The 13182-nt window shown below is 38.7% G+C and overlaps 1 protein-coding gene across 2 annotated transcripts in view; it reads left to right on the top strand.

Annotated features, from left to right (window-relative positions):
• The window catches only part of LOC724704 (cytoplasmic polyadenylation element-binding protein 2), an 80527-nt gene extending 70541 nt beyond the window's left edge, over positions 1 to 9986 (top strand). For both annotated transcript variants that reach the window (XM_006560840.3, XM_016912999.2), the window contains 5 exons: positions 5130 to 5447; positions 5540 to 5652; positions 5738 to 6130; positions 6207 to 6317; positions 6446 to 9986. In XM_006560840.3, the coding sequence (XP_006560903.1) occupies positions 5130 to 5447; positions 5540 to 5652; positions 5738 to 6130; positions 6207 to 6317; positions 6446 to 6562 (1052 nt within the window). In that variant the 3' untranslated portion in view covers positions 6563 to 9986. The remainder of the gene's footprint in view (positions 1 to 5129; positions 5448 to 5539; positions 5653 to 5737; positions 6131 to 6206; positions 6318 to 6445) is intronic.
• Positions 9987 to 13182: the final 3196 nt, after the last annotated feature.

Here is a 13182-nt window from a genome sequence, read left to right as displayed (position 1 = left end):
ATAACTAAAGAATTATTAATTAGATCGATAATTTGAACAAGAAAAAAATTTGAATGAAAAATAATAAAAATTTTCCCTCGTAATTTAGGTTAGGTTAGGTAAGTGCAGAGGAGTAATATAATGAATTAGGGATTTAAGCAAAAGAAATTAATTCAGAACATAAAGAATTATTAATTAGATCGATAATTTGAACAAGAAAAAAATTTGAATGCCAAGAAATAATAAAAATTTTCCATCGTAACTTAGGTTAGGTTAGGAATAATACAATGAATTAGGGATTTAGGTAAAAGAAATTGACATTAATTCAGAACATAACCAAAGAATTATTAATTAGATCAATAATTTGTACAAGAAAAAAATTTGAATTCCAAGAAATAATAAAAATTTTCCATCGTAACTTAGGTTAGGTTAGGTAATGCAAAGGAGTAATACAATGAATTAGGGATTTAGACAAAAGAAATTAATTCAAAACATAAAGAATTATTAATTAAATCGATAATTTGAACAAGAAAAAAATTTGAATGCCAAGAAATAATAAAAATTTTCCATCGTAACTTAGGTTAGGTTAGGTAAGTGCAGAGGAATAATACAATAAAAGGATTTAGGTAAAAGAAATTAATTCAGAACATAAAGAATTATTAATTAGATCAATAATTTGTACAAGAAAAAAATTTGAATGCCAAGAAATAATAAAAATTTTCCCTCGTAATTTAGGTTAGGTTAGGTAAGTGCAGAGGAGTAATATAATGAATTAGGGATTTAAGCAAAAGAAATTAATTCAGAACATAAAGAATTATTAATTAGATCGATAATTTGAACAAGAAAAAAATTTGAATGCCAAGAAATAATAAAAATTTTCCATCGTAACTTAGGTTAGGTTAGGAATAATACAATGAATTAGGGATTTAGGTAAAAGAAATTGACATTAATTCAGAACATAACCAAAGAATTATTAATTAGATCAATAATTTGTACAAGAAAAAAATTTGAATTCCAAGAAATAATAAAAATTTTCCATCGTAACTTAGGTTAGGTTAGGTAATGCAAAGGAGTAATACAATGAATTAGGGATTTAGACAAAAGAAATTAATTCAAAACATAAAGAATTATTAATTAAATCGATAATTTGAACAAGAAAAAAATTTGAATGCCAAGAAATAATAAAAATTTTCCATCGTAACTTAGGTTAGGTTAGGTAAGTGCAGAGGAATAATACAATAAAAGGATTTAGGTAAAAGAAATTAATTCAGAACATAAAGAATTATTAATTAGATCAATAATTTGTACAAGAAAAAAATTTGAATGCCAAGAAATAATAAAAATTTTCCCTCGTAATTTAGGTTAGGTTAGGTAAGTGCAGAGGAGTAATATAATGAATTAGGGATTTAAGCAAAAGAAATTAATTCAGAACATAAAGAATTATTAATTAGATCGATAATTTGAACAAGAAAAAAATTTGAATGCCAAGAAATAATAAAAATTTTCCATCGTAACTTAGGTTAGGTTAGGAATAATACAATGAATTAGGGATTTAGGTAAAAGAAATTGACATTAATTCAGAACATAACCAAAGAATTATTAATTAGATCAATAATTTGTACAAGAAAAAAATTTGAATTCCAAGAAATAATAAAAATTTTCCATCGTAACTTAGGTTAGGTTAGGTAATGCAAAGGAGTAATACAATGAATTAGGGATTTAGACAAAAGAAATTAATTCAAAACATAAAGAATTATTAATTAAATCGATAATTTGAACAAGAAAAAAATTTGAATGCCAAGAAATAATAAAAATTTTCCATCGTAATTTAGGTTAGGTTAGGTAAATGCAAAGGAGTAATACAATGAAGGGATTTAAGTAAAAGAAATTAATTCAGAACATAAAGAATTATTAATTAGATCGATAATTTGAACAAGAAAAAAATTTGAATGAGAAATAATAAAAATTTTTCCTTGTAACTTATAATAATATAATTCTATCGAATCTGACAACAAATTCAAATAAATAAAATTATTTATTTTCGTAGAGACGAGTTGTTCGATAAAATATATTTACGATTCTAAATTCTTCTCCATTAAACTTCTTCATAAAACACTTAAAAAATTTTTCGAATGATCCAGTTTCACTGGAAAAATGAATCTCATCGAATAATAAAAAAACAAACCATTAAAAAAGTTCACAAAAAAAAAAATATTCTCGAAATGAAAAATTCTCCTTCCTGTTCTCGAAAATCGACATTTGACGAACCGTTGTTGTCAGAAGTCGAGAGACCAAGGTAAACGAGATATATTTTTTTCGTTAATGCATTACGCATCGTTCGAAGGAAAGGGGCCACGTCCCCGGTGCTCCCTTAATGCTTCGCGTGACATCGTTCCGCAATTTGCATCATGGCGGCCTATCGCAATCGTTCTGAAACTCGTTTCGGGAACGAGAGGGTCTTATCCGAGCCTATTTTCAAAATTAGTGGATAATTAAGAAGAAATGGAGGAAGTATATACTTTGAAAATTGAAATTTTCGATATTAATTATATTAATTATCGATAAATATTATTTAAGGGAAAAGGAAAATTAAAATTTAACGATTTTTTAATACGCACAATCATTTTCAAGAAAATATTAATGAAAATTAATAATCAATGAAAGTGATATACGAGATGAGTGGTAATCAGCAGCGTGTTCTTATACGATGTTGGAAACGAATCTTTCAACTGTCGTTGAAATTGAATTGAATTAATTCTATGATCCATAATTGATCTGGATAATTTTAACACAATTTCCAAATAAATATTGAATTCGATTTTAGTGGTGGAGGAAAAAAAATTAAAAATTGGATAATATAAAAGGATAATTTATTTCTTCATTTCTTCAATTAAATTATCTTATTTATGATTTCTTTGATATGATAAATTTTATAAAATATCGTTACTTAATAAACATAATATTTAAATTGCATTTAAAAATAAATATTATATCTAAATAATAAAGCAATATATCTGATAAAAGAAATTAAAAATTTAATTACTATTTATTTTTTTCATAAATTTTAAACATATCAGATTTATTCTTTAATTATCCTTATAATTAATTCAAATAATATTTTTGTTCAATGAATATTAATGGAATTTGGTATCATTAGAATTAGATTAATTAATATCAAATCACCCAGTAAAATTCCTGGTTTAATCTACTATATCATTTATTTACCATCAATTTGTAAAATCTGATATTTTTAATTTTTTTTAGTAGAAAAATACTATATCAATTAATTTATTTGATTTTCCATTCGATTTTCAAAAAATTATTCGATTGAAATTATTTGATTCAATTTTACTTAAAAATAATTTTTAATATTCGAATAAAAAGAGATATTATTTTCTTCACTCTCTTTAATTCAAATTTCTTATAATATAAAGAATCACATTTTACTTTCTCATAGGAAAATTGTATTATTTGGTTTCCATTCGACTTGTTTCAAAAAGTTACTAAACTTGAAATTTCTTGAACAATTTTAAAAATAATTTTTAATATTCGAATAAAAAGAGATATTATTTTCTTCACTCTCTATACTTCCAATTTCTTATAATATAAAGAATCACATTTCTCATAGGAAAATTGTAAAATTATTTTAAAAAAATTTCAATATTCTCATAGGAAAATTGTAAAATTATTTTAAAAAAATTTCAATATAAAGAATTTTAATATAAAGAATCACATTTCTCATAGGAAAATTGTAAAATTATTTTTAAAAAATTTCACAATAGAATATTTCTCATCTCTATATTACTAAAAATCTATTCGTATGATTTAAAAATTCTCGTCCGATCCGCTCACACGAATACTATAAAATATATTAACATCATGGCGGTTATTTTCCCGTGCATAAAAACACAAAAAAAATTCGAATCGAAGCGATCAATCTTTCAATCAATCCAAATTACACCTGTAATCTCAACCTGTATTCATCACTTATATAGCTTTTATAGACAGAGAGAAATAAAGATTCGTAAAAATTGGTCGCCTACATTGCGCCGCATAGTTCCGATTAATAGGAGATCGCCGGGAGCTGTTCGAGGCCCTCGCGGAGCTGGCTCGAGTAATCGATACTGCACCAAACCGGGCGAACGGGGGGGGGCGGGCGGGCGGGCGGGCAGGCAAGCACGATGGACACTACGTATCCATCCGTCCGCTATTACCGTATCTGACACCCGACCGATGCCCGAAAGGAGAGTAGTGGTGGGGGGGATCGCTCGCGGGATCGAAATCGTTTCGATTCTGTTCCGAGGGCCGAAAGACGATCACGAGGTTGAATCTCTCGATTTTGCCTCTTTGTGGAAAAGCAGACGGCTTCGCGTGACTCTATGAAACTATCCCGTGTTCGTGGCGAATGGGGAGGAGGGAAGGAAGGAAGGAAGGAAGGAAGGGAAGAAAAAAAAAAAAAAAGATGAAGGTTGAACAATAAAACTCGATTGTTCCGCCTGGTTGCGTGTACGCTTTCTGTCCGTTTTCTGTTTTCTCTTTTCGCGACGGCAAGAAAAAAAAGCGGTTACGTTTCAAGCGTATTTCGCAAATATATTCTTTCCCTTTGCGCACGTTTAAACGAATCCGCCGCCAAGAATGGCGACGTTCATTAGAAGAGCGAGATTCCCCGTCAGGAGAAGATACAGTGAGTTTTAATTTTCTCTCTCTCTCTCTCTTTCTCTCTCTCTCTCTCCCCCCCGGATCGACGACTCGTGCTTTGCTTCTCAAAAAAAGCCTCGCGATAAATGAGCGAGGCTTCTTCGATCTCGCCTAACCGTTAACCGCGTACACGAATCCCACGTATCGTTGACACTCGACTATATATATATGTATATATATATATATATATAACTGGTGACTAGGTTACGGCGCACGCGAATAAACCGTTCCTCCTCGCATTCAACGACGTGGAGAGAGAAACAGAATCCGTTCCGTTTATTTCTTTCTCTTTCTGGCCATTCGATTATTCTTATCGAAGAAAACAATCATGCACGCTGCTCTCTCGATACCGAGAGATAACTCGTGGTGGTGTAAAAGGAGAAAGGAGAGGAAGAATATTATTTATAATAAGAGAGAAAGAAGGGAAATGATTATTTACGTTGTGTCCACAGGCAAATCACCGTTCTTCCCGAGTTTGGAGGATCAGAGCGGCACGCTGCTAGAGGATCCTAACGCGCCGAGCCAATTGGACGGCGTCGGTGGGGTCGGGGTCGGGGTCGGCGTCGGTGTTGGAGTCGGGGTCGGAGTTGGTGTGGGTGTCGGCGTGGGCGTCGGTGTTGGGGTCGGCGTCGGTAGCGGAATAACTGGATCTCAGACGGCACCGCTTTCCTCCCCCAGTCGGAGCAGTCCTCACAGTCAAGGCAGTGAAACCGGAGAACGCTTCTCCAGGAAAGTGTTCGTCGGCGGCCTGCCACCGGACATCGACGAGGGTGAGTGTCCCCTCCCTATTTTTTCCCTATACGTTCTTTCACTTTTGAATATTTCTTATTTATTTATTTTTCGATTATTTACATTTTTCCAGAGGAGATCAAAGCGAGTTTCCGCCGTTTCGGATCGTTGGTGGTCGATTGGCCTCACAAAGCTGAAAGTAAATCTTACTTTCCACCGAAGGGCTACGCTTTCTTGCTTTTCCAGGTAATCTCCTCGTTCCTCCAAATCCTTGGAAAATGCGTATCCCTAATTTCTAATTTTTCTTCTTCTCGATTTACATCGACTGCAGGACGAAGCGTCCGTGCAACAGTTGATCGACGCCTGCATCCAAGACGAAGAGAAACTGTATCTGTGCGTCAGTTCGCCGACAACGAAAGACAAACCGGTCCAAATACGGCCGTGGCGATTGAGCGACGCGGATTTCGTGCTGGACGCCTCGATGCCTTTGGATCCACGGAAAACGGTATTCGTCGGTGGTGTCCCGAGACCGTTGAAAGCTGTCGAGCTGGCGATGATCATGGACCGACTTTATGGGGGCGTGTGCTACGCCGGTATCGACACCGATCCCGAGTTGAAGTATCCGAAGGGAGCTGGTAGGGTCGCTTTCAGCAATCAGCAAAGCTATATAGCTGCCATATCGGCCAGATTCGTTCAGTTACAGCACGGCGACATAGACAAGAGAGTAAGTGTTAGGGAATAATAGAAAAATATTTTTCATCGGTATTGTATAATTCTTCGTCTCTCTTTTCTTTTTGCAGGTCGAGGTCAAACCGTACGTTCTGGACGATCAAATGTGCGACGAGTGTCAGGGACAACGTTGCGGTGGCAAGTTCGCGCCGTTCTTTTGCGCGAACGTTACCTGCCTACAGGTATGAGTATATTCTTTTCATACGAGTTATTAAGAAAAGAAAAAAAAGAAAGAGAGAGAATGAAACAACGCTTATCCGAAGAATTTGTTGTATTTCTTTTTCCCCCCTTTTTTTTCGTTTGTTTGCAGTACTATTGCGAGCACTGTTGGGCGACGATTCATTCACGGCCGGGTCGAGAATTTCATAAGCCGTTGGTGAAAGAGGGTGCAGATCGACCTCGAACCGTGCCGTACCGCTGGTGTTAACCCCAGCTGCGTTGTCCCTAATTATCTCGCAACCCTAGCTAATTAACTACCACTTCTACGTACCAACTCCTCCTCCTCCTCCTCCTCCTCCTCCTCATCCTCCCATCTACTCTCCTACCGCTGTCACCCACCCTGCCATTCAATCGAGAACCCCCCCACCCCCCACTCCCTGGCCCGTCCATCACCATCCCATGCTCGCATACCTACCTGCCTTCGGGCACAGGCACAGCCCGAGAAACCGTTATTACCGCTACTACCCACTACTGATCGTCGGTACTATCGCTATTCTACTACTGTCGCTATTATCGCTCTATTTACCATTACTATTACCCACACACGCTCTATTATCGAAACCATCACGATTTATTATTATTATTATTCCACTATGAGTTTATTTTTACTCTCCGATCCATTGCTACTTGGACGTGTTTACACGGCGTGCGCTATAACCCAATCAGACATCGCCGAGACCACGGCCGAGAAATATATCATCGTCGTACCCCACCGCAGCCGCAGCCACAGCCATCGTCGCGCCACCGTGCTCCAACATATACCGACCGGAATATACCGTCTCGACGAAACGCATCGCACCGGACTCTTCCTCACCGACGACAACTTTCACCGACTTTCGTCTCCACCACCAAGTTTGTTGTATCGTGCCGCGTGTACAAGTGCGTGGTAACACAGCATACATACATATATACATATACACACACCGAACCGCCCACGAGAGGAGAGCAGCGGTTTAGCAGCGGAGGGAGGGTTGCTGATCGACGACCGATACAGCAGCAGCAGCAGCAGCTCGTCGTCGATGGGACGGACGGGGCAACGGCGTGAGCGAGCTGATTCCTCGAGCGGGAGAGAAACAATGGAACGAGGTCGAGAAGAGACGAAGAGAGAGAGAGAGAGAGAGAGAAAGGGAGCGACGTCGAGGACAGAAGAAGAAGAAGAAGAAGAAGAGGAAGAAGAAAGAACAACGCGGAGCATCGCCCTTCCCGACCGACCGAGATGGAGCATGCGTTAGTTACCGACATCTATATCGATCCACGCGTGTACACAGATGCGTATTTATGTATGTACGTATATGTATACACGCGTGTATTTATCTAATATATATCTATATAACATAGGTATTATAAATTCGTACGTAAAGTGGCCACGATTCGCGGCTCTCTCTCTCTCTCTCTCCCTCTCTTTCTCTCTGTCTCTCTCTCTTTCTCTTTCACTCAGTCTTTCGCGTCGAGCGGGAAGCGAAAGAGAGTTTCGAGTCGCGGTCCGCGCTCGCTAATCGTCGACGTGATCGTAGAGCGGGAAGACACGTTCCAGGAGTTTCCTCCTCACCTCCGTTCCTCGCCCCGTTCGCTCGTCCCTTCTCCAGCGGCGTTGGATCGATCGATTTGAAGATCGGTCGCGCGTTGCGGAGCAAGCGATAAGCGAAGAAGTGAAGAAGAATCGTTCTCCGCACTCCTGCGATTTGCCGTGATGCTTCGGGAAACGGTGAAACGAAACTCTTAATCTCCTCCCCTGATTCTTCTCTCTTCTACTTCTACTTCTTCTTGCTCTTCTTCCTCTTGTTCTTCTTCTTCTTCTTCTTCCTGCGATCACACTTTTCGTCACACTTTTCGAGACTCTTCAACGGCCAGAGGCAAAGAAGGAAAATCGGAGAACGGGGGGAGGGGAGGGGAGGGGAGGGAAGGGGGGGAGAACGGAGCGCCAGGGCAGTAGTTGTCCCTTCCTTTCGTCGATCGTTCGGCGCCACCTCGATTGTGACACGTAGTCGAAGGAGGGAGATAGAAAATTGGGAATTGAGCAACGCCAAGTGTGAAACGCTGAAGCGGCGAGCAGCTTGCTTCCTCTCCTCGATGAAAGGATGCGGCCGGATCGTTTTCCGGAAATCGGGGCCGGTACGTGTACGATTAAAATGTACGTGTGTGAACGTGATTCGAAATGGGATAAGAGGTGATAGCGAGTACCTGATTTGATCGACGCGAAACTTTAAGATTGGTGGAGCATGAGAGAGAGAGAGAAAGAGAGAGGGAGGAAGGGAGAGAGAAAGAGAGAGAGAAAGAGAGAGAATGAGCGAATGACTGGCGGAGAAAGATGAAGGAAACTCGTGTACGAATGAGAGTATGCGTGAACGAATGAGGAGAAGAGAGGGGAAGGAAAAGATGGGAAGGGCAGGAAAATAAATATTGGGGAAAAGAAAAATGGTGGCTGGTGGATAAACGCGTAAAAGTGGTATTAATAATTATAACGAAAGAGTTGGAAGGTGAAATCTTAGGTAATGGAAAACATCCACGCTTCGAACCGCTGTATATTAGACGATTATCTGTATCACACAATCTTTAGCTTTTAAGAAATTATTGGATATGTCGGATAGGTGCGTTATATATATACATACATACATACATACATACATACATATATAAAACACAAGCACACACATATACACACACATACATATATATATATATATATATATATATATATACACTCGCGTTTATCGCGACTCGCGCTCCTAGGCAAAATATATTGAGCGAAACGAACGATTTTTTACCGATTAACTTGTTCGAGTGCGGGGCATAATAGTGAACAAAAAAAAGTATCATGAGATAAAATGGGAAGAGTGGATGGAAAGGTGGTAGTGAAGACGAAGATGGCGAACAAGTGTGGATAGAGGGCAGAAAAAATTCAAGAGTGTAGAGTAGAGGCGAGTGAATGTGTGAGCGTTTGTTTCCATGCGCATGCGTGTAAGGTGGAAGCGAGAGAGATTGATCGAGAGAGAATAAGAAGGAAGAGGAAGGATGAACAGGGGGCTTAGAGAGGCGAAGTAGAGAGAGAAACGGGATTCAAACGGACGTTGAAATGACGATTAGTCTAATTCGCGCGGTTGCGCGTTAAGTATCACGTTTAACCGTACCAGATCCTCAGCCAATACTTGAAATCTTTTACCGAGCGACCTTTTCAAAAGAAAGATAAGATAAAGGAAAAAGAAAGAAAAGGGGAAGAAGGAAGAAGGGAGATAAACGAGGATCGTACCTCGTACCAGACTGTTACTCGTTTTCAGAAGAAGAAAAAAAAGAGAGAGAGAGTACAAAATGAAATGAACGGTCGCGTCGAAAGTCAAGGAAAAAGCACCAAGAAGTGAGAGCAAAGATGGTTCGATCTCGCGATCGAAGAAGAAAGAAAAACGAGTCAAAGGGGACTAATTTCGGCCGTGAATCTGGAAAAACGATCATTGAGAAAGAAAAAAAACCTGGTTGAAACGTAAAATGATTCTACGTACCTGGGCCTCCGCGTTTCTTTTTTGTCGAATAACGAGCGGTGAATAACGTCTCTCCAGTGGATCTAAAACGCTAAAACTACATGAAACGAGTCAACCGAGAAACGGGGGAAAAAAAAAAAAAGAAAAGAAAACGCTCTCCTCCAGAGCGGACATTTTCTTGACAGAGAAGAGACTTGGCGACCGAGCTCCTAGCAAATTACTCTTCATACGTCCGATATAAGAGATTCGAGGGAAACGCGTGCAAGGATTAAAACATTCTTTTCGCGTGAGAAATCAATAGAATAAAGAAAGAAAAGAAAAATAATAATAATAATAATAATATTAATAATAATATTAATAATAATAATAATATTAATAATAATAATAATAATAATATTAATAATAATAATAATATTAATAATAATAATATTAATAATAATAATAATAATATTAATAATAATAATACTGCATGGGTTCCTCCTGTGTAGACACCGATCCTTCTTGTACCGATACGATCCGCGTTAAACGGCTGTCGCGATGCACGTTTTTTTCTTAATCCTAACGAATTTCTTCGCTCGATGTATATAATCAAACTCAAATGATGCAATCGACGTAGTTCAAATGAAATCTCATCTCGACGGAGACACGTTTAATAATATAATATAAATAATAGGTTCTATTCTTCGAAGGAGGAACAGAGAGAGAGAGAGAGAGAAAGAGAGAAAGAGAGAGAGAGTTTTTCTCGGTGGAAAAAAAAAATTCCCGACAATGTCGTTTCCAACAAGTGAATCGTCCTTTGTTGACTTGTTGTTTCGTCCTCTTACATTTCCTTCACCATATCGGAACATCTTAATTTTAATCGCCTCGTTACTTGATCCCCATGTAAACACACGAACTGTTCTTTCTCGAACGAGAAAAGAAGAGAGAGAGAGAGAGAGAGAAAGAAAGAGAGAAGAGTGAGAGAAAGAGAAAGAGAGAGAGAGAAAAAGAGAAACTTTGTCTTATTTCGATCGATCCCGGTCAAAGTGACGATGTTACCGGTGGAAACGGCAAAACACGGGTGAATAATCAGTATGCAACGTTATGTGTTCCGCTTAATAGATGGACGTTTTATACGTAGCAGCACCGTAAGTTGAAACCATAAGCTCGTAGATTAACCTCGCACGACGAGTATCTTTAACGACACGCTTTCGCGTGTTATGCAAAATAAAATACACGCGATATACACACATATACACACACACACATACATACACACACATACACAAAAATATATACACGCATACCTACGACATCATAAATTTAGTCATCCGAAAAATGAATCGGTAAAAAAAAAAAAAAGATGATCGTGGATTAATCGACGACGTACCTTGCGTACGCTTAGTAACGAGGAATGAATAAACAAAAAAAAATAATTTCCACATCTATATATATATACATATATATATTTACATATATATTTATTTTTTTGGTACTCTTTTTGTATATACGTGTCGCCATAGATTAGGTGACGATCTAGGATCCGCACGAGATACGAGTGAATATCCGCGTGAGAGAACAGAGAGAGCGAAAACGAAGGGAGGCGAGAGAAGGGAGAATGAAAGTAAGAAAGAAAACGAGGAAGAGGGTGAAAAATCGAATACGCGAATGTGAATGTGTGCAAGTGTGAGAAAGTAAGAGAAAGAGAGAGAGAGAGAGGGGGGGGGAGAGATGATTAATCGCATTAATCCGTCCTTTTCGTTCGCGCGAATTTCCACGCGTCGATCGAACTTCGCTTGAAGAAATTCACACAAGCGCGCCGTAGAGAGTCCAACGAGAGAATAAGAAAAGATTCACATACTGAATATGTGAAAGAGCAAGGAAGAAGGGGGGGAAATTCTGCGAACGAAAAGACGCGAATGAGATATAAAAAGGGGGGGGAGAGATAAGAAAAGAAAAAACGGGAGACAAGAGGACAAAGGGAAGAGGGGAAGAGGATTTTTAGTTAGGGTAATTTTTCGACGCTCGGCACCGTTCTCGCGTGGAAGCGAGAAGCGATGAAACGCGGCGCGGCTAGGATTATAGCGCGAGACAGCGCCCGCGATTCACGCGTCTCGGCAGCGTCGCTATCTCACGGATAAATTTATTAAACGCATATACCCAACGCAACGTATATGTGTGCATATATATATATATATATGACGCGGTGCATCGAGACGGTTTTTCCCATCGCTTCGAGGCAATAATAATGGGGCGCGTTTACGCTCGACGATTCGCTCGACGATCCGTCGAGAAGTGTCTCGCGACGCGACGAGAAAAAGAAACGCGTAAGAATTCGTTGGAAGAATCGTGGGTTGGAAGAACAGCGACGCGGATGGACGAAGAGGGGGAATCGAGGGTCAGCGAGCGAGCGAGCGAGCGAGCGAGAGAGAGAGAGAGAGAGAAGTCGAGCGGTCGGCGAGCGACGGCTTCGAAGGGACTGGAAAAATCGTTTGTCGCGATTAGTAGCGATTCGAGGTTGCCGTGGTTCATATATACTAGGTGAAAATTTGCATCCCGTAAACGAGCACGAAACGATACGCGTTCGAAACGCTTTCGCGCGCGGCCACAGGCTCGTAACCACACCGACACACGTAAACGAGACCAACACTTATTAGACACACGATCTCGTTCGTGCACGGACACGTTCTCCCCACTAATCGATCGATATAATCGTAGTGAAAACTTATCTAGGTACCAATTCACCTAAATCAATTGATAATTAAAAAAAAAAAAAGGTATATATATATATGTATATATGTGTATATACATATATATATATATATATTGATATACATATAATATATATATTAATATATATTATATAGAAAGTAGTATTGTTCCGATACTCGATCGCGAACCGAGTATTTGGGCAAGAATCGAGATCGAGATTTTTCTAGACAAATTTTTTCTAATCGTTGACGAATCGCGCGGTGTTCTTTCCACGTATCCAAATAAACGTGGAGAACAACAATCTCCTTCTATCGACATACATACTCGCGTAACGCATCCGAATAGAAAATTCTTTAAATCGTTTACGCGGCAAAACGAAACGCGGTAATCCGTGTCAGAATTATTTAATAATTATCTTATACCGCCACACTTTTCGCTAAACGAATTTTTTCCCCCCTCCCCGACAAGAGCGGTGTCTTACGTTCTGGCACGGATCGTATCGATTTTCTCCCGCGCGCATGCGTATATAATATATCGCGCACGCGTTGATATACACGATTCTTCAATATATATATATATATATATTATGGTATAAACACACAATGTGAAAACGTGCATGCATGTTTCTCGTACCGCGGAAGTATAGTCGCTTTTCTCTTAACGA

Source organism: Apis mellifera, linkage group LG7 (assembly GCF_003254395.2).
Source record: "Apis mellifera strain DH4 linkage group LG7, Amel_HAv3.1, whole genome shotgun sequence".
NCBI classification, from domain to species: domain Eukaryota; kingdom Metazoa; phylum Arthropoda; class Insecta; order Hymenoptera; family Apidae; genus Apis; species Apis mellifera.
This window is presented reverse-complemented; position numbering and strand designations above follow the sequence as displayed.